This window comes from Ceratosolen solmsi, unplaced genomic scaffold, assembly GCF_000503995.2.
Source record: "Ceratosolen solmsi marchali unplaced genomic scaffold, CerSol_1.0 scaffold35, whole genome shotgun sequence".
Lineage (NCBI taxonomy): Eukaryota > Metazoa > Arthropoda > Insecta > Hymenoptera > Agaonidae > Ceratosolen > Ceratosolen solmsi.
This window is the reverse complement of record NW_011948423.1, coordinates 6,833,513-6,859,424: the sequence shown is the minus strand read 5'-3', so window position 1 is coordinate 6,859,424 and position 25,912 is coordinate 6,833,513. Positions and strand designations below refer to the sequence as shown.

Here is a 25,912-nt window from a genome sequence, read left to right as displayed (position 1 = left end):
CATAGATATTTGGATCTCTTATGTTTATGACTGTCTTGATTCTATAGATTATAATTTATGTTAAGCAATATTATTTTGATAAATAAATTCTTTCGGATTCATATATCAGATACACAGGATCATAAATATTAGTAATATTTTGGATATTAAATATATTTAATTCGTAGACAATTATAATTTAAAAAATTTCAATGTCTTGATTCTATAGATTATAATTTATGTTAAGCAATATTATTTTGATAAATAAATTCTTTCGGATTCATATATCAGATACACAGGATCATAAATATTAGTAATATTTTGGATATTAAATATATTTAATTCGTAGACAATTATAATTTAAAAAATTTCAATCTTTTTAAATATATATATATATATATATATATATATATATATATATTAAGGTAGATTATTTATATTATAGATTGTTATTCCTATTATTTTCTCATGAATTAATCATATTATATAGATTTCTTTATATGTATTATAAAAATCAAGATTATTTGTATATATATAAACTATATTAAAAAATTATGTTATGAAATAAAATCTTACAAATAATTATAATTTTTTGTTAATTTGTAAATATAGTCGACACATTTTGTTAAAAAAGGTTCAAATATAATATATTTATATATATATATATATATATATATATCAAAAGCCATTTTATTAAGTTTGAGAAAGAAAAGAACGGAAGTTTTTTTCGTCATGAACGTTGTATATAATTGCTAAAATAAAATTATAAAAGTTAATAATTAAGAAAATGAATTTTAAATTAATTAGAATTTAGTTTCTAGCGTGAAAAATATTATGAATGAAATAATTCTTGATAATAAAAACAAAGTATTAAATTCTAAATCGATTAATTTTAATTAGTATATTAATAATTTTATTTTATTTTAATAAAGATAGTTGTAATTTTTATACCTTTTCGAATAAAGAATTCATTTAACAAGAAAAATTTATTTCTGAATTTATATAAAATTTAAAAAAATATGTAGTCTAATTATAATAAGAAATTTTTCTTCCATTTACGTTGAATAATCTTTGAGAAATGCCGTTTTCGCGTACACTTTATTTCTTATTGTTATCTATATAATCATTATAGATATCAATCCTTAAGTCATCAATAGTTTGGTTTTTTAGTTGTTATTTATACCATCATAATTTTAAGTTTTTATTATTGCACGCATTATCTACAATATGCAAGACAGATTTACAATCCAGAATATAATACTATATTATTAATTACTTACCAAGCATTCTTAACAACTGCCTATTTTAAAATTTTTTTTACTAATTATATATATATAATATTTATATATATAAAATATGTATAATTAATTCCATATTTACAATTGTTTTTCTATCATTTTATCGAAATTATTTTTTTTATACGTGATTCGGCTTTCAATAAAAAAAAATCCATATACACATACATTCGCATATTATAATAAAACCTTTTATGATAAGAAATAAACAAAAGTAATGAATACTATATATATATATATATATATATATATATATATACGTGTTTGTAGCTTAGAGAGAATATTTTTGTTAATATTATTTTTACTTATAAAATAATATTTTTATTTTATTTGATTAAGTTATGATTTGCATTACAAATTTTATTCTAATTTTTATGTTCCTTTAAGAAAAATGTACATTTTTCAGAAACATTGTTAACTATCATTTAATGGTAAAATTATCTCATAATATCATTATATCATTATAAGTATTTATATATTTTCGAGGATAGGAGGTTAGACTTCATGATAACATAATATTAATTTAATTTAATTGTCAAAAAAATTTAATTTTTGAAATCATTCTTTTAATATGCTTGCAATTATATTTTAAAGATTTATATTTGTTATTAGATTTATTAAATTAATCATCTTTACAATATTGCTTACATATAATTTTAATATTTAGAACGATTCAATCTATCGACAATAAATCATTTTGAAATAATCTACTTGAATAAAATTCTTCAAGAAATCAGCATTTTAAACAATTTTATTAATTTGATGAAAAAATTTTAGCTTATTCAAAATATTGTAATGTGTAAAATATTTTAAATTGGCGTCTAAGCTCTCTTATGATATCAAATAACAAAAAAAATCATTCAAATTTTTGAGATTATAATATGAACGTATGCGGTTCGCTATTATACGACATTGATACTTTTACTCGGACGATTGCCAGGAGAGTCGATAAGTTAGTAATCTTGGAAAAATCTGTGTCCAAATGAAAGGTTTTTCGAAAAGAATGAGGATTTTGGTTGCTGAGAAAATGAAACATTTAATGGAACCATTGAATCGACCATCAGTCCATTCATTTTCTTCAATTTTGTTTTTTATTAATTTTTAAGAATCTTAGAATGCAGTAAATATTTCTTTGTTGCGCTTTTTTGCTTCCATGCATTCCATATATGCGTGTGCAGGTAGAAGCTAAACGAAGATGGAATAAAGTGTAATTAAACGTTAATGTTTTAAGTATTTACGCTAAATATCTGGCTAATGTCACTTAATTATTTAAATTCATATTGTGTAATTAATATTTATCTATGTACATTTTAATTATAAATTTATTATGACATAATTATTTTTATATTATACAATGTCTTATGCTATTCTGTTCTTATCATATATTAATGACACAAAACGATCAAGCTTTAGTAGAAATTCAATTTACTACTAAAGTCATTGATGTTAAATTATAGATAGCCATTTATAGAAGTTTGATAAAGATAATTTTATTGTTAGATGTTATAAAAGTATAGATATATTATAACAAGTAAGAGAGAAAATAAATTATATTTATTTTTGATTATTATTTTATTATTATTGTCTTTTAAACGATAGTCACATTAGATTTTTTCAAGAATTTTTTCTTTTTTTTCAGAAATAGAATAAAGTTATATTGTACACTTATTTTCAAGGAATCTGACTGTTTCATTTATAAAGAGATTGGTAAAAAGTGCATAAATCGAGCGCTGGAAATATTTGAAATATTGAATTATAATTCCTTATTTCTCATTTGTACAAATATCAATGCAATACTATAATACTATATGAACAAATATTTTACTTAACAACTATTCTTAATTCAATATTATATAATTATTATAAATAATTTAAATAATTTAATTATGAAAATTAAGTGTTTTATATATTTAAATTATTAGCCTAATACTATAGTATATATTAGGGACGAAATCTATAATTTTATCTGTTTTTTATATTTTCTAAATACAAGTCGATGATTTTCATTATAATGTTAAGAGTGCTTATAATTATTATTTTATGCAATATCCAAAATTTTTGTTCAAGCAACGGATTATAGTTTAGCTTGCATCTGTAAGCATTAACTCAAAACATATAATAAGAAAACGATTTTTTTGGAAACTTATTTTAACAAAATGAAACCTCAAAAGTTCATTATACTTCAAATTCGTTTTTTTCTTTACTATTAAATTATGTTCTGATTTTCTTATTAAATTATGAAATCATAGTTATTTTATTAATTTTGTTAAAGCCATTTACGAGTACTGAATTTTATTAAATTATAAATTATTATTATAATGCATCATGTATAAAATTACTGAGTTTGTAAAATCAATATTTTATATGGACAAATTTTTTTACCTAATGGTGATATGGAATAAATATATATTAAATATCATTTTATAAAAATTAAAATAATTATAAAGAATTATAACTTCACACATTGTAGATGTATGAATCATTCGAATTCTTCAATAAACAATTCGATTTCTTTAAAGTAAATATTGGGATCACCCGAGATTTTAATAATTATTAGATTTATAGTTTCCAAACATATAGTAAATATATATTTTTTATTAATATACAATAAAAAATATATATTAATATTTTTATAAATCTTTTGTAAACATTTATAAATTTAAGAATACATCAGTTTTATTTTCATGTTTATGCTTTGTTTACATTAGCATTCAAGTTAAGTTTTTACTAATTGCTTATAGTATCCATAATGAAATGTCTGTAATAATTTATGTTGGCATGAATGTTCACTTCATTTGGATCAAATGGCTTATCGGTTTGAGGAGTCGTCCCTTCATTAACACCCACCACATGATTGTTTGTATCAAGAAGAGGACCACCACTTTCACCCTGAAATTAAAGCAATTAGATAAGATATTTCAGATTTATATGTTAAATAAAAAAATTAAAAAAAAAAACAAACGAGAAAGTTAATAATATTATCATAGGTTATTTTTATTTATGACTTTAATTTATTTTTAAAAAATTTCAGAATATTTTAACATTAAATTATTTTATATTTTTTTTATAAATGTGTGATAAAGATATAAATAATTGATAAAGTTTTAATGATCCCGTTTTTCAGCGTAATTTACATCGTAATAACATTAATAAATAACTAATATTAAGTTATTATTATATGATAATAATAACCATGTTATACAGACAGTTTATATAGTATATATACTACATATTTCATTCGCGTAAAAATATAAATATATTTCATTGTAAAAAGGGTATTGCTAGTTTACATATGGTACGATATGTTTAAATATTGAAATTTTTCAAAATGCTGAATTATTTGCAATTGAATTGCGTAGCTTAATATAAGTTTGCATTTGCATATGTAAATGTATTAGCATGTATGTACGTATTCAATTATAAATATTTTTATTATACTTAATTATAGGAAATCATAAAGTTATTTTGCATTTTGTTTAAATTTCACATGTAAAATAAATTTAAAATTTTAATCCAATAGCTGATAAAAATAAATGTTAAAGTGTGAAAAAAAAATAAATATGTTTTTTATTACTGTTTTGATTCAGTTAATTAATAAAAAATTAATTTCTTCTTTATCACGAAAAAAGGAGATTAAAATATAAATACCAAATTTTAAATAATATTTAAATGGTAAAAAAACAAATGGTATTGGAATTAAATGTTATTAATATTTACATTGTCCAGTAATGTATAAGGCTTTGCTATTGAACATAGCACTGTTGGAGGAACAATCATATCTGTCTTGGTTTGGGAAATTTTCTTTACTTTTTTTAAGCATTCTGACTTGGATATTATTTTAAGCATTGCTGTTTCCATGATAATAGCAAGTCGTTGAGTATTTGTTCGACCCCAACCTGCTACCACAACATCTATTCCAATTAGATCACGATTTGTCATAGTTGAGAGATTGGCCGGCTCAATTTCTGGATCAGCAATTGTTTCTAGTAACTAAAAGAAAGTGTTTGTTGTTGTTGTTGTTGTTGTTATTATTATTATTATTATTATTATTATTATTATTATTATTATTATTATCATCATTATTATTATTATTATCATCACTATTATTATTATTGTTATTATTATTACTATTTTCATTTAAATTATGTAGTATTTAATTTTTTATTTTTAAGGTATTAGTATTGTTTTAATAGAAAATTTTTAGAAAGCAAGTTTTTTCACCGTTAAGACAGATATGTCATTTTCTGCAAATTCCAAATGAAATCTATTCTTTTCGATCCACTCTAGGTATGATATCCAATTTCTTATATTATATTTTTTACCTTCATATAAATTATTCGAACCAGCAATTACTTGGCAGAGATGTATATTACTGCACATACAATGCTCGGCAGTTAAAACATGTTTGTTGGTAATAAGTGTTCCAGTACATATGTGATCACTTAATGCATCGAATCTCGCAGTTTTCGCACTTATAGATACAATGAAACTAAACTCTTTATCTCTTGCTCTTCTAATATTATTACCGATAAGGGGATTTGCATTTGAAATGCCTAAAATATCATAAATTATTTAATATCAATCAAAAGATTATTTGTTTATTATGAATATAAGGTAGTAACTCACAAAATAATAAAAATTGAATAATCACTGATACTTCGATATACTGCATATTAAGAGCTATAAATTACAAAAAATCATAAGTAATTTAATTGATTATTCTCAGACGTCAACTAATTAAAAGAAAATTGAAGAAACGAAGTCTTTTAATAACGACAGTTATTTTTATAGAAAATTAAAACGAATTAAGAGATAACAAGTAAATGTGCAATTTACGAGTTATTTTTAAAATTTAATTATTTTTTAACATATTACTTTGAATTTCATTTTATATTAATTAAAAAAATTTCTTATAAAATTGTAATAAAAATATATTAAAATAAAGTTATTATGTTATAGTGATTTCATCATATTATACTTTATATACATATTATTTTTACAATTTTTAAAGAATATAACCAACAATATTTTTAATTATATTTTTAAGATTTCTTAAGACTTTATTTTGAAATATAGTCTCTATTTCCATTTTATGATTATAAATAAAATTATTATTTTAAAGTTTCCGGTATAATTTAAAAAAAAATGTTCTCATTTTTAAGATTAACAAAAATAATAATGTATAATTATATTATATTAATATTATGCAACAACTATATTCTGCAATATAAAATATTTCTCAAGAAAAATTTCTGAAAAAGTAAAGAAGTTAAAATATTTTTCATAATTGAAATTTTTTGTTTATTCGAAAAATTTGCAGTGTATTTCTATCTATTAATCGATCATTCATTAAAGTGAAAAAAAAATTTTTTAATTTGTACTGTAATTGAATTTCGTCAATCATCGTTTCAAGTCAAAAGATTTTAAAGCAATTATAGCTTCTTTTATACATATTGTAGTCTGATATGTTTTGTTTCTTTTTTTCTGATATAGTCTTCTACGTTTCAATTACGTAGTTTGAGATTAGTTTGAACATCAACAACAATTTTGAATACTTTATCAATGAATTAATAAAAGAAAATAAATTTTTGATTCTCGAAATCGGATTTATTATAGAGAAATCATACAATTATGAAGAAGTAGGTTATTGTTTAAAATATAATGTTTCAATAATGACGAATAATAAATTCTTTATTGAAAAATAATATAATTACATACTACGGAACAATTTTATGTATAAACGTGAATGCATACACATACACGCGTATACCGAGCTAGACATTTTAGTGCCAAATTGTAAAATGGAACTATCAATCGTGTGATTGATATATTGATATACTATATTATCAGTTTAATATAGCTTGGTAAATAATATTTTATTATATTGAAACTACATATTTTAAATATAAATAAATAAAAGTACATACATTTTTGAGAATTAATTGAATGCGAATGTCTACGCATTAAATGAAGTTATATACATTTAATTAATGTATCTCTATGTTTATATATCTCTTTCTTTATACATCTTACAATTTCTTAGAATCTATGATCTTTTAAACTTAGCATTAGAACTCATTGATATTGTATATATAACACTATTTTAGTATATTTTACATTATTTATTTATTAAATATATATGTAATTCGTATAATTGTGTATTTGACACGTTTCATTCCAATTTCAGCAGAAAAAGTACAAATTAGATTTTTATTTAATTAATTCGAACAATTTAAGATTAATGATAATAATTCTTACTTAATTTGCCGATCCTTGTAATTAAAAGATGGGCTGTAGAGCTATGATCCTTTTTTATAACCTTTTAAATAGAAATAACTTGTTATTTGCTGGCGTTCTATCTTAACTTTTTAATACTTTAAAATGAATGATATAAAACAATAAATGTGATGAAGAATTTTTAGCTGCTTCAAATTATTTCTGTAAATGGATTTTAAAATTAGTTAAATAAGATAAATATCAGTGTAAATACGATGTATGTAATACTTAACACGTAGCTGAAACAATTTTATGATAAATTCTCAGTCAACAATTTACCTACATTTATATAATTATATATCAACGATAAAGATAAATTTTCTTTAGTCTATGAATAAATCGACTAAAGCAGCTGAATAATTTCAATATTTTATTTAAGTTAAAATTTGAATAATAATATTTATATAAAAAATTTTAAAATCGTTATATGTTCGATAAATATTAAATATAAGTTAACGATAAATGCTAAACGATGAGTTAAAAATTATTAAATAAATTAAATTAATAAATAAAAATAATAAGATTAAATAAAATTAAATTAAATTCGTGGATTTGAAAACTTTATCATTAATTAATTTTTTATTATAATTTAATTTTTTTTAATTATATTATCTTATTATGAAATATAATGATGATGAGATATAATGAGCATGACATGCAAAACGAATTGAAGGTCAAGTTTTAAGGTAAGTTTATGTTATTCAATTAATACAAACTTTATAATGAATAAATTAAAATAAATTTTATGTAGTTATTTTATAATTTAAAATAAATTTATATGAGTGATAGATAAGATTTATATGTCATTATTATTTAATTGAATAGTATATATATATATATATATATATATATATATTTAATTTATACAGGAAATTGGATTCATAATAAACAATCGATATTTAGTGATTATGTAAAGAAAACTGTGACGTGAGAAAAGAAAAGACATTCGTTTAATGTTTGAGTAAGTTTTTACTTAAAGTAAGTAATTAGTAAGAAATAAAATACAATCTTATTTTAAAGAACACAGTAGACATAAAACATAGTAGTATACATAATATAAGTATACTTATAAATAAATTAATAACTGTTGGTTATTAATGAAGACTCATCCATGTTTTATAATCTCAAGTAAGTTAAGGTTAAAAATTGTGGGTCCGCCGAGGTTGATACGTAAAAGAAGCAAGCAATTGTTGAAACAGTTGTTAAAATATAATATATTTATTTAATGTTTCGGAATGACTGAAATAATTACTAGGTTGTAAGTATACATCGATCAAGGTTTGTTGGATTTTTAAAACGATTGTCGGAAATTGTCAATTTAGGATGGAATCACGGCCTTGATTTCATTTTTGGGCTAGAAAGTGTTGAAAGTCGTTTAAATAAATTAATCTATAATAATTTAAGGGTTTAATTTTTCATGACATAACAATATCGGTTCAAACACTTCCATAATATAAATAGAGTTTAATTGGTTGTAGCTTAAATATTACACGTAATATACTAGTCATAAAATAATAAGCGCAGTTTACAAATCTAATTACGTCATTTTCATTTTTCTTACTTTTATTTATTTACATCAGATTAATACATTTGCATCTTATCGCTTTGCTCAAAATTCGTTATAAAATTACTTAATATGAGTATAAATTCGAGAAACAATTAGAAAATAAATTTAACATATTTTTAGTTTTTTAACCTGTATAATGTTAATAATAATAATGTTAATAACGAATTTTTTTTATTTACAATAACATATAATTATTTTTCGAAAAAAATAATTTTATTCGTTAAATATTTATTTATTTATAAATTTCAAATGCTTTGTATATATGTTAACAGAGTTTATGTTAGATTTTTAGTGAAGAATTAATTTTTTTTTTGTTTATAATCCAATTTAGTATAAATTTGAAATTTGAAATTAACATTTAAATATTTATCTAAAAAAGAAATTTCATCAGATAATTTTTATTTGTTTAATTTTATTTATATATTTTTGTATACGTTTGTTTATTATGTAAATATATCTACTACATTTACTATTTTGATGAATATTTTTACTATAAAAGCTAAAGAATATTAGTTTAATACATTCATATATTCATTTATATAAATACATATACAATATTATTATAAAATAACCGAAATTCGTGTATTTATATTTAATTACTTTAAACAAACTTGGTTATCATACTTGTATCATACATGACTGTATGATGATTTAATATGTGCAATAATTAGAGCAACTAATCTACATCATCATTAATGTTTGTATTATTTTATTTCTACATTATCATTATATACTATTTATAGATCATTTTGCAGATATATTAATTGTACAATTCTAATACGGCTTTTGCACTTTAAAAAAAACGTTTTCATTTTTTATTTGTTTGATTTTTTGTATATATTATTTATCTTTATATAGCAAGTTTTGTATAAAAAAATTATAGTTAATATTTATTAATTGTTAAATTAATATTGAATATTTGAAATTAATAAAAACGAATGGAAGTATATTAGAAGACAGATATTTATTAATAATGTATATGCAATAAATTTTGTACATCATAGTAGTGATATATATGTGTACATATTAATTTATACCTTTTCACTCTATACAAATTATAATGTACAATACAAATTATAATGTATTTACATAAATATGTTTACATATTTTGCCCAATATAAATAATTTCAATGGTTTGTTTAGAATATATAATACTCTTGCATGTGTGATTCGAGCAAATGTGTGATGTAATTAATAAAAAAAAACCTATTGCAATATTTATTTTTTTCATATTTTTTATTTTCTTTTACTGACAATTTTGATCTGCAGATCAAATATCACTTAAATTATTTTACTAAAAAAATTATTGATGCTCGGTTTTCATGGTAGAGATTAACTTTTTTTTTAATTAAACTATATATTTTGAACTTATCTCTCTCTGTGTAAATGAAATTTAATTGGAACATTAAATTTATTATAGATATATTCTTTTGAGTGTCTTTAATAATAATTTCTTTTTTATACGTAAAAAGTGATGCTGTTTTTATATAAAAAATACATAAATATTTACATTTCTCAATGTAATGATATGCATTAATAAATTTTTTAGAGACAGTAAATAAATTATATTTTCCGAATCGATTTTTGATTGAATATATTATTGTGTAAAATTTTATTTGTAAAAAATGTAAAAATTTATTTGTAATTAGACCATATTTATTTTTCAGACTTATAGTAGTATATAATATACAATGTGGAGGTCAATCATATTTTATCGTGCTTATAGGAAAAATTCGGCTTATTGTTTATTTAATCTTATCACAGAGCCAAAGGCAATTTTTATTGTAGCTTCTATTTATTATCGAACTTGACGAAATTTTGATCCGCCATTGATAAATAAAGACTTCAATACTGAAAATACCATTTTCTATTTTATGATAATAAATATCTCAATGTTGGTTACTTGATAATATAAGTTAAAAATCTCGTTAATATAGTTAAATAACCATGAAACTCGTTCAATGAAAATAACTCTCAAACCAATTCAGAATCACGCATATTGAAAATTAAAATACTAATTATAATTTATGAGAGACTAAATAATGTAACAATAATAAAATCATATAACACCAACAGTTTATGTATTAATATACAGCCATTCGTGAGATCGACTTTCCTCTGTTTATAATAAACGTAATGGCACGTTCATCAAATTACGTACGTATTCAGGAAGATCAGTTGATTGTTTTACTAATTAATTGAAATTAATTGAAACATTCTTTATCATATTTTTATTCGAATTTCCAATTATAATTATTAAAATCATTAATCATTGATACTGAGAAGTAACGATGCTATGAGAAACTATTGAATGACCTTAATAAGTCTTTATTTTTATCGGTAAAAATTGATATTGTCATATGGAATATATGGAAAATCGGGAATATATTATAGTTTTAGGTAATTTATTTAGAAAATTATAATGTTATTCTGAGGGTAAATTTAATACATATTTATATAATTCAGAGTATAAACAACAAAAGATAATTAATATTTATTTGTACGCACAATTTTAATTGTATTTCGATATATTTATTTACATTTAATCTTTCATAAATTCATGGGTATGATTTTATATCTACCTGTGAGAATTTCTATTTAAACTATATTTACATTACATTCTTACTATTGGCATTATATGTTTTATGGTGATTTTTAGAATGTTTTAAGTTTCGTAATAGTGTTTCGTCCAAGTTTGGCAAACGAGTGTTTCAGCATAAAATTTGAACAAACAAAATGTAACAGTAAGAATAATAGTACTACTATGATAAAATTAATTATGCTTGTAAATTAAATATTTGAAATTGATTTTTTATATCCTCTAAGTAATACTAAATGTATGGGAATAAAGAGCATTGATATTTACACCGCCGAGTAATGCATAAGGATTAGCCTTCGTGCATATAACTGAGTGTGGAACAGGACCAATTTCTTCTCCTTCACTCGCCTCTATTTCTCTTTGGCACTGTTCTCGTGTTAAAACTCTTAACTGAACTGTTTGCAAATGAGTGCACAGTACCCCATCATTTCCAAGTCCCCAACTTGCTATTACAACATTCGATCCAATTAGATTATCATCATTCAAAGTCGTTAGTACAACTGGTTCAACATTTGCTTCAGTCACTCGACGTTCTAACTAAAAGATTTCTCATGTGAATTTTTAAAAACATTTAATATCATTCAATATTTATATGTGAAAGAACATGGAAATAGGCGGATAGTCATGATGACGTATACGTAGAGTAATGTAATTTTCATTCGCAAGAAACGATTGTTTTGTAATGCATTCACTACGCTTGCACTGCCAGACAGGAAGTTTTTATATTTTGGAAATATATAGTTACGAAGCAAACAACCTAAGTTATTATTATAATAGTGATGATCGACATTATTGTAATTATAATAAATATTATAAAACTATTAATAATGTTTCACCGAGTTTCAGTAATTTTAAATACTTACAATTCGTCTACTTACCAAACATCAAATATTGAATATATAAACGTAATTTATATGTTGCGTTCTGAGATAATTAAAGAGTACATTAAAAATTATAATATTCTTGCTGTTGTTGACTTTCTTCTATTGCTTGACATAAAATGAAATTATTAGTAGATGAACTGTATTTAGGAGGTAAAATTTATCATTGTTACATTTACTTTATTTACAATTTGAACTGTCAAGCAAATAATAACATATGATAATTAATGTATCATTATATTAATGAATTAAAATGTTTATTTCTGAAATGTAATGATAAATCATTATTTGCTAATAATTTTTTATCTAGAATAGTGTTTTTAGATAATATGTTATTATTGTACGTTTACCATTAAATAAATAAAAATATTATCGGCTTCTTAGTACACAATTTTTAAATTCATTTTTTTTCAAGTTTTCTATTATATTTTTTATTCAGTGAAATATGGATAATCTGATGACATCAATTTTTTCTAAACATATATTTTCCAATACTAAAATATTTAAATATTACTATATTTATTATATTAATATATTTTAGGATATATAAATTAGTTGAAAAAGTATAGTATATTTATTATATACAATTACATGTTTTTTTCTATTGTTAATATTATTTTATTACTAGATGACTAATATGTATCGACTCATAAATTTAATACCATTATCAATTAATTAACTAATTGAAATCATAAAAAAGTGAATGTACTTAAGATTTAGAGCAATCATATCAATAGTAACGTTAATACTACACATATAAATTACAATTATATATAAATACACCAAGTAAAGAACCATTAAAAATACGTATAGAGCATTGAAGATTTTTAACATTATTACAGATTCAAAACATTGTCGGTAATATAGTTTAATAATTAATTATTAGCTTCCTAATTTTAAGTCAACTTATTTCTTACATTACTTAAAAATGATATATTTTTCTTTATTTATAAAGTCCAATTATTCTTGTCTTTTATTTGAATATATTATTTCGAAGAAAATGTTTGTTTTATTATTTATAGGTAGAATGTGTTATCAGTTGATAGTAGATAAATTTTAACCAATTCTCTAGAAGATGCGAGTTCGAATGTACAGTTACGAAATTTTGGAGCAACATAGCGCAGTGCTGATTAGGATAAATCGGTATCGAGTCTAAACATGTTATTAAATCTGAAGATGTTTTTTCTTACTTTCTAACATAGATGAGCTTATTTAGTTGTAATTAGCTTGTATACTAATATATCTATGATTAGTCGTATGAGGACCAATCTAAAATTATAATATTTGAAATAAAATATTAAACGTGTAGTAGTTAATTTGTGAACTAGTATACATTAAATTAATACGCAAGAATTGGTGTACGTATGCTTTTAAGATTACCAAAGTTACAATGAAATTGCCACATTCTTAGAAGAAAGCACTTTAGAAAAGGTTTTCTTATCTTTTAGCATGGTACTCTTTTAATTTTCATTGCAATAGTTTTTCAACATAACAGTTTTATATTCATAACTACATTAGCAACTTATATCGCATTTAATAAATTTTATATTACTTTAAGGTGTAAATATTTATTCAATGATATTTATATTAAATGAATAATTCAAATAAGTTTTTAATTATAAATCAATGTCATTCATGAATATATAATATAATTAAAATTGTAAATGTGCTCTAATGAATTAAAAGATATATGATTATAAATTATTAAAAATGAAATAATAAATATGGAGATTTTTTATTTAAGTGCAACAACAATAATGTATTTTTTATATTAATCTACATTAAAATATTTAAGAAAATATTTCTGCGCAGTACAAAATCTCCTTTCTTCATAAGTTACATTTGTAATAATCAAATAATATAAAAATGTTTTTTTAAAAATTAGGTAATAATAAAATTATTATTTATTTCATTTATTTATTAATAAATTAATATAAATAAATAATAAAAATGTTGTAATTAAAATAGTTTGTTAAAATTGAAAAATTTTGGATAAAATATTCATCTCTTACCTTAAATGAAAAATTAAAGATTGTATTTATTTATAAAATCATCACATTTCATTATTTTTATTAATTTGAAATATAAAAATAATAAATTAAAAAAAAATTCTTTGAGTTTATTAGTTATTCTATTTTTAAACAGCAGCTGTTCCTCGATCGATACAATGAAAATTGTTTTGAACATTGAACTTTGAAACATTGATAATATATTATTTTTGTAATATATATATATAAATATATAACTTCTATTGATTGGTAAAAAAATACAAATTTTTCACGTTTTAAATCAAATAAATCGTATAAAGCAAAATAAATTAAAATTTATGAAACTGATTTATATCAATAATTATAAGAATAATGAAAATAATGTAGACAATTGTATCTGAAATTCTAGACTGGAGACATTTGGTGTTGTAATTAAATATCAAGATCTCATAATAAAAATCAATAAATTAATCTTAGTTGTAAATAATAAAATTTTTGTGCAACAAATTATGTAAAATTACGAGTAATAAATTTTTTATTATAATTATCGGCAAAAAAATGAAATAAAATAAACAGTACATGTTAGAATAGAAAACATGTTTTTAATTTAAAAATAAGTATTAAAAAATCATGTATTAAAATCAAGTAAAATTTTCGTTATTGAGCCATAAATACGTGATAACATTTTATATTCTATTACTATTATTAATAATTATTACTATGATATTGATATTTTATCCAAATTTGAAACATATGTATGTAATATTTAAAAAAATTTTATATAAAAAGTTGGGTTACATTAATTAAACAAAATTATATTTTTACTTATGAATATTTAACTATTTCATTATTTTTAAAGTTTTATATTTTTATATATACCAAGCTATTTTATATTATATTTTCGACTTAGTAATACATTTTATTATGCTGATAATAAAGTTGAATTTTTACAATTAAAATTCTAAAATTTAACTTAAAAATATGTGTTCTAAGCCACCTGTCATAAAATGTACCATCTTATTATTTTTTTTATATTTTATTATAACTCTTCACTTATTTTATTTAATCTTGTTATTTTATGTATACAGTTAAATATATATCAATATTCACTAGTAGAAAAATTTTAATATTGTGAAAAATATTTTCACTCTATATGCTGAAGAATATATTTTATTTTATTTATAATTTTATTTTCATTTTACGTATAATTTTAATACACACAAGTGGAAGTTTTTGTATAAACAGCAAAAGAAATACTTTTACAATATCAATTATCTTATTTGTAACTTTATTTAAGTTTTAATGCGTAAATGTATCAATATAATATTTATTTTAATTAATATTTAATTTATTCTATTCAAGCATAAATTATTATTTATAATACTAGATTTTTAAGATAAATTAAAAAATTATATTTATTTATGTAAAATGGCGAGCTTATTTATTTGACAGTACATAATTTTATAAAATAAAAATTTGATTTTATATTTTTCAAGAAAGATGTACCGAATGATATTGGAAATTAGGAGAGGAAAATATACCACCACACCAGATGAAGCAAAACTTTAGACAAACCATTTACGACAGCATTTTTGTAATCAATTTTTGTATTACTGTATTGTTACATTTTTAATGATAATTATTAAAAGACGAATGAAAACAATAGTCATAATACTTGAACATCAAATAAATATTTTTGTTAATAATGTACAGCTGATTTAGAATTTCAACTGCATCTATCGATAATAACTGTAATATAATCTATACAATACATTCGTTTTCATTTTTCATTAAGCTTTGCTTTTTGTCTCGTTTGCTTTTCATTTACTTTTTCATTTTTTTATTTTCTATTGTCATTAAAATTGTATTCTACACTAATCTACATTAATTAACAATATACGTATTGTCAATTGTAGTTTAACTAATCAGGTTAATGAATGAATTATTACATCATTTCCGATAATTTATGATTTAGATAACTTACAATAGTTATAAATGTTATGCAACAATTCGATCTTGTATAATTAATTAATTATTAGGAAATAAGAATTGAAAACAATAATTAAAAAGTTTTCGATTAAAAATATGAAACTGTATAGACGATTGTATTTATACTTGAATATATATATTGTAGATATTGTTAGAATGTATTGGATATACAAAAATGTTAGAAAATGTAATCTTTAAATACTATATTATTCAATACTATATTATTAGTATATATAAACACAAGTAATAAAACTAAAAAATTGAAATCTTATAGGTTCATGAGATCAATTACAAAATTTAACATTAGCATAAGCGAATGAATGATCATCATAAAAAATTTATATCTCTCCAACACTGTTTTTTTTAATCATTATTACATCTATTTGTACAAATAGAATTATATTATTATTAGCTCTTGCCTTTACTTTAATCATTCTAAACTTATTTATAAGCTCACTTACTTTTATTACTCAGATTATATGGACACATCAAAACGAAAATATTTTACTAAAATAGATTTTTATTGGTAACTACATATTTAAGATTATAACTAGTTAAAATTACTTAAATCTATGTTTTGTATTGAAAAAAGCTGGGTATTAGGATGAAATGATTCTTTTAGGGTTTTTGTCGCATTTTAAATAAAAAATGTACATATAATAGTTTGTATTCTATTTCTAAAATTAGTTACAATCAACATCTATAAATTATCACATAACACGCAACTCAAACAGTAAAACAGCCAAATATTTATACGCACAGTCAATGATACATTAATGAATTTTTAATTTCATTATTATCCAAATATTTAGATTTAAAAGATATTTCGGAATTTTATTTTTATTTGGAAACTTGAAAACTAGCATATAATAGAATTAATAAATTCTCTATAATAAGGAACACTGACATGTACGTTTACATCGGTGGGATTTAATTCTCTGTTTCTGGTAGGACATGTTGCTATATTAACACCTATAAGTCTGTTATTCATGTCGAGGAGTGGACCACCACTATCACCCTAAATAGAAAAGAGAAAAATAGTTATGAATCCTTATTTACATAGATTAAAATTATAATTTTACATTTAATTATATGTATTTAGATAATAATTCGTATAATTTTAAATGAAAATATTAAATATTTCGAGCATTATAAAGCAATTTTGGTCAACACATTTTAAAATTTTATTTTATAAATAAGAAAACATTTTGAAATATTTACCGTAAATAGAACTAAATTTTATATTATCATTTTTAAATAAAAATTTGATAAGTAGATAAATTAGTTAAATTCTTAAAGATACTTAATTATATTTTGTTTAAAATAACTTAAGTAAGTAATAAGAAGCTTAGTTAATATGTAAAAAATTAGTATGATGTTACCTGTACAAATATTTATTAATCAAATTAAAAACTCTTTAATAATTTTGAATTATATTAATTTCTGTATCTACCTGTGAGAATTTCTATTTAAAATATATTTACATTACATTCTTACTATTGGCATTATATGTTTTATGGTGATTTTTAGAATGTTTTAAGTTTCGTAATAGTGTTTCGTCCAAGTTTGGCAAACGAGTGTTTCAGCATAAAATTTGAACAAACAAAATGTAACAGTAAGAATAATAGTACTACTATGATAAAATTAATTATGCTTGTAAATTAAATATTTGAAATTGATTTTTTATATCCTCTAAGTAATACTAAATGTATGGGAATAAAGAGCATTGATATTTACACCGCCGAGTAATGCATAAGGATTAGCCTTCGTGCATATAACTGAGTGTGGAACAGGACCAATTTCTTCTCCTTCACTCGCCTCTATTTCTCTTTGGCACTGTTCTCGTGTTAAAACTCTTAACTGAACTGTTTGCAAATGAGTGCACAGTACCCCATCATTTCCAAGTCCCCAACTTGCTATTACAACATTCGATCCAATTAGATTATCATCATTCAAAGTCGTTAGTACAACTGGTTCAACATTTGCTTCAGTCACTCGACGTTCTAACTAAAAGATTTCTCATGTGAATTTTTAAAAACATTTAATATCATTCAATATTTATATGTGAAAGAACATGGAAATAGGCGGATAGTCATGATGACGTATACGTAGAGTAATGTAATTTTCATTCGCAAGAAACGATTGTTTTGTAATGCATTCACTACGCTTGCACTGCCAGACAGGAAGTTTTTATATTTTGGAAATATATAGTTATTTATTTTTAATATACAAATTATTTTTTATAAACTTTTAGACCTACATTATCACAAATGAACAATGAATCATGTGAGTATTTTGAAAATTAATAATTTATAAGAAATACTACCTATACTAAATCTTCTATATCTATCTATAACTTGACTGATAATTTTAATTATATTGGATATGTTTGACTTTAATAAATTTCAATATGTAATGATCAAAATATTTGATATAATTATGAAAAAAAAAAAAAAAAAAATTCTTCAAGGCTATTAGGATGCATATGAATGAATGGATAATGAAAAAATTAATACAAAGACAAACAGACAATAATGTATATCTAATGCTAACGTAATGATATTTGTAAAATTGCATTGTAAGCATCATAATTATATTATTATTATTATTATTTTGGCATAGATATAGTTACTTATTATATATTACCGTTATTATAGTTATATCGTTGTCTATATACTCTACTTCTTTATTATGCTCTTGAGCCCATTGTTGATAGTTAATCCACGATTCAATTTTATATCGTTTACCTTCACTTAAAATTGTTGATCCGACTATGACTCGACATAAAACTAAGGAACAGCGCATACAATGTGCTGCACTTAAAACATGTTGTTTTGTAATCAATGTTCCAGTACACAGATGGTCGCGGAATGGATTACGTCTAGGATTTTTAACACTAATCGATACAACAAAAGTAAATTCGTTTCTTCTTGCTGCTCTAATATTACGTCCAACGAGTGCTTTGGCATCTGATGAATAGTATTGTTGACCTAAGGTGGATTACAATTATTAAATTTTAATATTTGCATATGAAATTTGACTTATTGTATAAATAATGGTACAAACATTGTTTAAATTGTTCTTGGTTGCAATACACAGAGATAATTTCAATTTATTTATTTGTCATAATCAAATATCATAATTAGCAATAAATATTCAAATATTCAGATATCCTTAAATATTACTTATCGTAATGTAATAAATATTACTGTACTTTTACAATATAGAAATTACCATTATTTATTATATATTAATATTGAAGTTTGAAAAAAAATGAGAAACAACGGAACGAAATATGATATGCCTGTAAAATTATATCATAATCTAAGCATTTTCCTTTCATTATAAAATAATACTACTATATTAGCATTTATTTAACTACGAAATATGATTCAAAATTAAAAAAAAATGTAGATTATAAAATGTGATAATGAGGAAATTCAAAATTATTATATTTGTAACATATAAAAATATATTTAAGAGAAGGAAAATTATTTTTTAATTGAATTTGATATTCCCTTATTATCGTGCACATTATTCAGTGAATTTTAATATTATCTATAAACCGGTGTAATATATATATTACTGTTTGCATTAATTTTAAGATCTTATAGTTTTCTATATTTTCAATTCCAGAATTATTGAACAGAATTTTTATGTTTCATTCTACTTAACTGTAATAATCACTTTTATCGTATCAATATCTTATTTATCTATGGTTAAGTATATTATTAATTTGTTTAAAATTAAAATATATGATTAAAAATAAAATATTCTTGATAGAAATAAAGTATTATTTCGTATTTGATTTGTCATTAAATCAAAAGATTTGTTTATGAAGACATTATGTTTAAAATTAAAAAAATTATTGAATTTTCAAGTTCTACTGACTTAAAAAAGATTTAAATTTCGAACGCTTAAGTAAAAATACTTTTTTTCTACAAATATGTTTTTATATATTAGTTTATACATATAATCTAGAATAATATATATAAATATATTTTTATGTTTTTATATTGAAAAATTTGAGTACTTACAAAATGTCAAATATTGCATAAATAGAAACAATCTTATGTATTTCATACTGGAATGAACAAGACTAATTTAAAAATGAACAATTCTTTACTGTTGTTAACTTTGTTCGTTACCTTTAGATAAAATGAATCAAGCAGCTAAATTCTATATATTCTTAATTTGAGTTGATAACTTTCACTATCTTTTCTATAAAAGATAATAAGCAAGAAATAAAACTTATTAATGTATGTATCATTATGTATGCTTTTTAATTGGATTTTGTTTTGTCAAATCATTATTTGCTAGTGGTTTTTTTTTTATCTAGAATAATTCCTCAAACAGAATATTTTCAATTATTGTACTTTTTATCTATATATATGTAAATAAAAATGTTCAGCTATATGTAAATAAAATTTCTGGCGTAGAATAATCCAGTATAATAACATAATACACTAATAAAACAAATATAATAATGAAATGTATTATGAAATATATTTTAATTTATGTGTTCAAACAAATAAAATCATTTACAAAGAATATTTTGAATTTACAATGCAATACTAAGCTAACCCAATAACTTTAATATTTTGCAAAAACATTTTTATATTTATTTAATAACACGATTTTATGGCCAATATTTAAAGTGATTAAATACTTTAAATTAATTATAATGGATACTATAGATATAGTATCTCATTATGAAGTATTAAAAGCTTATTATTAATGTAGTATTAGACCTTTGGTTGAAAAATTTCTAAGAATAAAAATATATATACAGTCAAGCGTAACGAAAAAATTGAAAGCCTAAATAAATATATTTTTACAACTAATTCTGATAGCAGACTTATAATAAATTATTATGCTACCTATTATTTTCACTTTTTTTTTATATCAATATAAAATTTTGCTGATCCATATTTTCGATTCTTTTATTATATTCTTTTATTATATTATTTTTATTATCTTCAATAAATTCATAATTTTCAAAAATATTTGTGTAATATGAATATCATACGTTTTATATTATTTTCTTGGCATTATTATGTTTGTGTGAATTCGTTATATGCTCGGCTAACATATTTTACGGAGTTAGTTACTTAGAATGTGCGGCGGCTATAATTAATATTGTCCAATATTATCAAAAACTGTTGCGCTCTCATTGAAATTGTAATGGTTGAATATTAATCGGGCTATTTGTTTTCAAAAGTTTTGTGGAATGTGTGGGAAGAGGAAGCTTGGAAATAATGAATTTTAAAGCCCGTAAGCGTCGGTGCTTATGTACCCTAACGATAGGGGGTGGTAAGCTCTACTCGAACGATTGTCGTTGCATTTGAAAATGTAGGAAGGCTCGGTGCGAACGGAACGCATGTGTAAGCAAATTCCTCAATGTACAGATAGTGGAGAAGTGAATTTATAAGTTGCGATAAAATCGCGTTTTTTAAGTGATTATCCAGTAGCCACTTTCCGATCATGAATTTCCTGTTGAAAACGTAACTCGTAAGTCAAAATCGCCTTAGACATTAGTTTTTGTCATTTTACTCTCCTCACTGATATTATCAATGATATATGTTTGTCAGCTTTGAGTAGGTTGTTACCGCAACATATCGAATTTTCACGTTCATTTGTGCAAAATTATTAAGAAGTAAAACGATTGGATTCTAGGAAAACGAATCAAGTACATCAGATACTTTATATTAGAAGATTCATTTGGATATTATTTATCTAATAGAAAAATTTTCAAAATTTCCATCAACGACACTCGATTTCACCTTGAGTCAAATAAAATGAAAAATAAACATGACCTATAAATGCTAAATACATAAGACAATCAGAACATTTACTAGCGATGCCATTCATTTCTAAGAATCATACATAAAGCTTTAATAAATATAACCATACTTGATTTAAAATGAAGCGCAACAATTAATATTTATCTAGTATAGTAAATTGTATGTAACTATTTATGGTTCAATGTATGGAACCATTTTCACTTAAATGGAATGAAATGGTCTTAAAAATTAATTATATAATGAAAATCTTATTTGCTTCGCCAAATTTACATAATATTTATTTCTGCGTTTTTTTTTTTTTTTTTTTTTTTATTGAATAATGATAAGTTGATCTAATCTCTAATGTGTAATTATATCATTGATAAATCTTGCATAATAATTGATGCTGAGATGAATATTTACTTCGAATGGATTGAATTCGATATGCGATTTCGGACATGTTCCTATATTGATGCCTATGACTTCATATTTCATGTTTAGTAATGGACCACCACTCTCTCCCTGGAAATAAATTGGAAATTTTTATATTAAAAAAAAATAAAATAAAATTATAAAAGTACAAAAGTATGACAAGAGCGTGCGCGCACGCGTATAAACAAAGTTAAAATAAACATTCAGTATTAAAGTATAGATATTCATTATCGAATAATGATATTAGTCCTTATCGTATTCATTTCATATTGTTTATTTGATTTTTCAAAATATTTATTAGAATTCATCTTATGTATTATAATTTATTATCATTTAAACCTATTTAGAGGCATTTAAAGCTAAACCTTGATTTTAAACATTGTATAACTAATATTATTATTTGCAAAAACATATTTTCAACATTTCAAAATTACTGTTAGATAATAACTTATGTATAAAGCAAATCTGTTTCATAAAATATATAGGACTAAGCAAATTTACTTTGGTTGAAATTTAAAAAGATAAAAATTATAATTATTAACTCTTAATAAATAACAAAAATATATTCTAATATTATTTAAAAAGCAGTTTTAAGACATAATGAAATTGATACTATTACATATATATGAAATTTCTATGTATTCTATAGGTTGTCTAAACATTTAATGTTTTCTGTATATTGTATAAACAAACATTTGTGTTTTTTTATGATTAATAAGAATCAAAACTTTAAAGTAAATACTCAATGTGAATAATGTGATAGAGATATTTACTGATTTGCTTTGAAATCTACAAAAGCATCGAAACACAGAAACACAGAATACACATAATAAAAAAAAACATTTGCATAGTTTAGTATTTAATATTGAAAAATTCATGATAATTTTGTTATAATTTTATAAATCTTATAAAATCTTATAAAAAAATTTAAATAACTTGTACGTTGGAGTTGTAGGACGAGAGATGGCGAGAGAGAGAGAGAGAGAGAGAGTAAAAAGAATTATGGAAATGTTTGAATTGAAAGTTATATTATTGTTATAAGTGAGTTTTTCATCTTAAGAAACGAGAACTTATTACAACTAACTAATTAGATGACATATTCATATTTAAAAATTTTCTAAACATTATAAATTTATAATATTATAAAAATTAATTATGTATTAATTAATAAAAACAATATATTATAATAATTATAGTTTTGTCTGTACATATAGATAAATATACACATAAATAAATAAATAACGATAAATCGATATTGTAAAGTATAAATGTGAAGAACGAAATTAATGATGGTAAAATAAAAAAGATTAGAATAACTTATTCAACTTTATTATTGTTGTTTCAAAATTTTAATAGCACGTTTGTTATATTTAGGCCTAAAAATTATCTTTGAAATATGTAATAAGTAGATATTAAAATTACAAACATTGAATACTTACACTTCCTATTAATGCAAATGGATGTGCAACTGTACATATAAATGAATGTGGGATTGTAATTAATGCGTTTGAGCATTTGTTCACATGGTCGATACACATTTTCCTCGGTACGATCGACAAAATTACAGTCTCCATTTTGTCAGAAACATTACCATCGTTTGAAATTCCCCAACCTGCTGTAGCAACTTCAAATCCATACAAATCCTTAATATTTGTAGTTGATAAAATCGCTGGTTTTATTTTTGAGCTTTTTATAGAGTGTTCTAACTAAACATTAATTTTCAATTTTGATGTATTATCAAATACATAAAAATACTTCAAAATTCTTAATTATAATAAAATTAATTATTTACAAAAGTATATTGACTTTCATATTGCATAATGTTGTATTATTTATTATTTAAAATTGTATAAATTGAATGTTTAACAATATATTATATATATGATATGTTTTGAGATCACCTGTACTTTATGATCTAAAATAAGAAATATGAAGAAGTCGTAATTTAAACATAATTAACGAAAGAATAATTTTATGCTAGCATAATATTAGAAATAATGATAATAATTAATTACTTTGATCGGTGTTCTGTTGCATGTATAGAGTGAGTAAAATAATAAATGAGCAAAATAATAAATAATAAATAAAATATTGTACAATATTTATTAAATTTAAGCATATAATAGCATGTATAAATTAAATGTATTTAGTTTAATTGAGCATCAAATAATGTATTCTAACGTTATTTACCGTTATAATTGATATGTCGTTGTCAGAATACTCCAGATGCACATTATTTTTAGTTGCCCATTGGTTATAGGATATCCACGCCACAATTTTATACGCTTTACCTTTACTTAAATTATTTGATCCAGTTACAAATAGAATATCATTTAAATTTTCAACCATACAATGTTCAGCAGTTATAGCATGTTTTCGGGTAGCAAGTACAGCGCTGCATATGTGATCTTCTTGTGGATTTGGCGTCGTGCTTTTATATTTAATAGATGCAATAAAAGGAAATTCTTTTTCTTTTGAATACCTAATATTGTGCCCCACAAGGCTTTTTGCATATGAATAATTATATTGTTTACCTCCAGAAAAGCAAAATTTTTGCAAATTAAAATCTCACTTCTCATAGGACACTATTTTATGGAAGAGTTTTATTATCATTTTACTTACCTATTACTAAATACAAGAGAAACAGAGGAAATAATCGGTTATCCATTAAGTCAATACTAAAATAAATAATTAGATTACGTTAAATAGTTTCATAATATTATTATAATCTTATGAAAATAGTTGTTAAAAAGCTATTAAAAAATATTATTATTGAGAATAAAATAAACTGATAAATTAACGTATTATGAAAAAAATTTCTATTAGTTAAAAATATAGTTTAAACGATTATGTATTAAAGATATTTGAAATATTGATCTAAATGACACTTTTTTATTTTTAAATCCATGTTGTAGCGGAATTATGTATAAACAATTTTAATCGACAGATTTTATTTGTGCAGATCGTTTACGGAGATTCATACGTGGAAATATTTAAAATCTTGCTTGATAATAATTTTTAACTTTGCTTATATTATATATATATATATATATATATATATATAGTAATGTAGTTTTAACGTAATTATAGAGATTCATAAATATCATAAAAGTATAAATTTTT

General features: G+C 21.8%; 3 protein-coding genes across 4 annotated transcripts; all 3 read right to left on the bottom strand.

Annotated features, from left to right (window-relative positions):
* Nucleotides 1-3,928: 3,928 nt before the first annotated feature.
* LOC105362248 (chymotrypsin-2-like) lies at nt 3,929-5,992 on the bottom strand. Of its 2 annotated transcripts, XM_011499637.1 has the most exons (4): nt 5,901-5,992; nt 5,496-5,827; nt 4,992-5,264; nt 3,929-4,163 (listed from the first exon to the last, which is right to left on the bottom strand). In XM_011499637.1, the coding sequence occupies exons 1-4, from the start codon at nt 5,944-5,946 to the stop codon at nt 4,002-4,004; spliced, it is 813 nt and encodes a 270-aa protein (XP_011497939.1). In that variant the 5' UTR covers nt 5,947-5,992; the 3' UTR covers nt 3,929-4,001. The 2 variants fall into 2 exon arrangements, with proteins under 2 accessions (XP_011497939.1, XP_011497940.1); XM_011499638.1 differs by lacking the exon at nt 5,901-5,992 and having other exon boundaries at nt 5,597-5,678.
* A 12,274-nt stretch (nt 5,993-18,266) lies between these two features.
* Nucleotides 18,267-24,514, bottom strand: LOC105362419 (mite allergen Der f 3-like). The gene is made up of 4 exons (XM_011499860.1): nt 24,229-24,514; nt 22,781-22,879; nt 19,221-19,564; nt 18,267-18,581 (listed from the first exon to the last, which is right to left on the bottom strand). The coding sequence occupies exons 2-4, from the start codon at nt 22,815-22,817 to the stop codon at nt 18,267-18,269; spliced, it is 696 nt and encodes a 231-aa protein (XP_011498162.1). The 5' UTR covers nt 22,818-22,879; nt 24,229-24,514.
* On the bottom strand, nt 24,237-25,460 carry LOC105362418 (granzyme M-like). The gene is made up of 4 exons (XM_011499859.1): nt 25,412-25,460; nt 24,980-25,323; nt 24,355-24,495; nt 24,237-24,257 (listed from the first exon to the last, which is right to left on the bottom strand). The coding sequence occupies exons 1-4, from the start codon at nt 25,455-25,457 to the stop codon at nt 24,237-24,239; spliced, it is 552 nt and encodes a 183-aa protein (XP_011498161.1). The 5' UTR covers nt 25,458-25,460.
* Between the last annotated feature and the right edge of the window lie 452 nt (nt 25,461-25,912).

Coding starts and splice junctions, on each gene's coding strand:
- LOC105362248 (XM_011499637.1), bottom strand. CDS start 5,946: ATGCAGTATATCGAAGTATCAGTGATTATTCAATTTTTATTATTTT. Junction 5,265..5,495: donor ATGACATATCTGTCTTAACG/GTGAAAAAACTT, acceptor ACTTTCTTTTAG/TTACTAGAAACAATTGCTGA. Junction 4,164..4,991: donor CTTATACATTACTGGACAAT/GTAAATATTAAT, acceptor CTTTAATTTCAG/GGTGAAAGTGGTGGTCCTCT.
- LOC105362419 (XM_011499860.1), bottom strand. CDS start 22,817: ATGTCCGAAATCGCATATCGAATTCAATCCATTCGAA. Junction 19,565..22,780: donor TCGAATTCAATCCATTCGAA/GTAAATATTCAT, acceptor AATCCACCTTAG/GTCAACAATACTATTCATCA. Junction 18,582..19,220: donor ACGATATAACTATAATAACG/GTAATATATAAT, acceptor GAAATCTTTTAG/TTAGAACGTCGAGTGACTGA.
- LOC105362418 (XM_011499859.1), bottom strand. CDS start 25,457: ATGGATAACCGATTATTTCCTCTGTTTCTCTTGTATTTAGTAATAG. Junction 24,496..24,979: donor ACGACATATCAATTATAACG/GTAAATAACGTT, acceptor ATTAATGTTTAG/TTAGAACACTCTATAAAAAG. Junction 24,258..24,354: donor TTTCTGACAAAATGGAGACT/GTAATTTTGTCG, acceptor TTATATGTACAG/TTGCACATCCATTTGCATTA.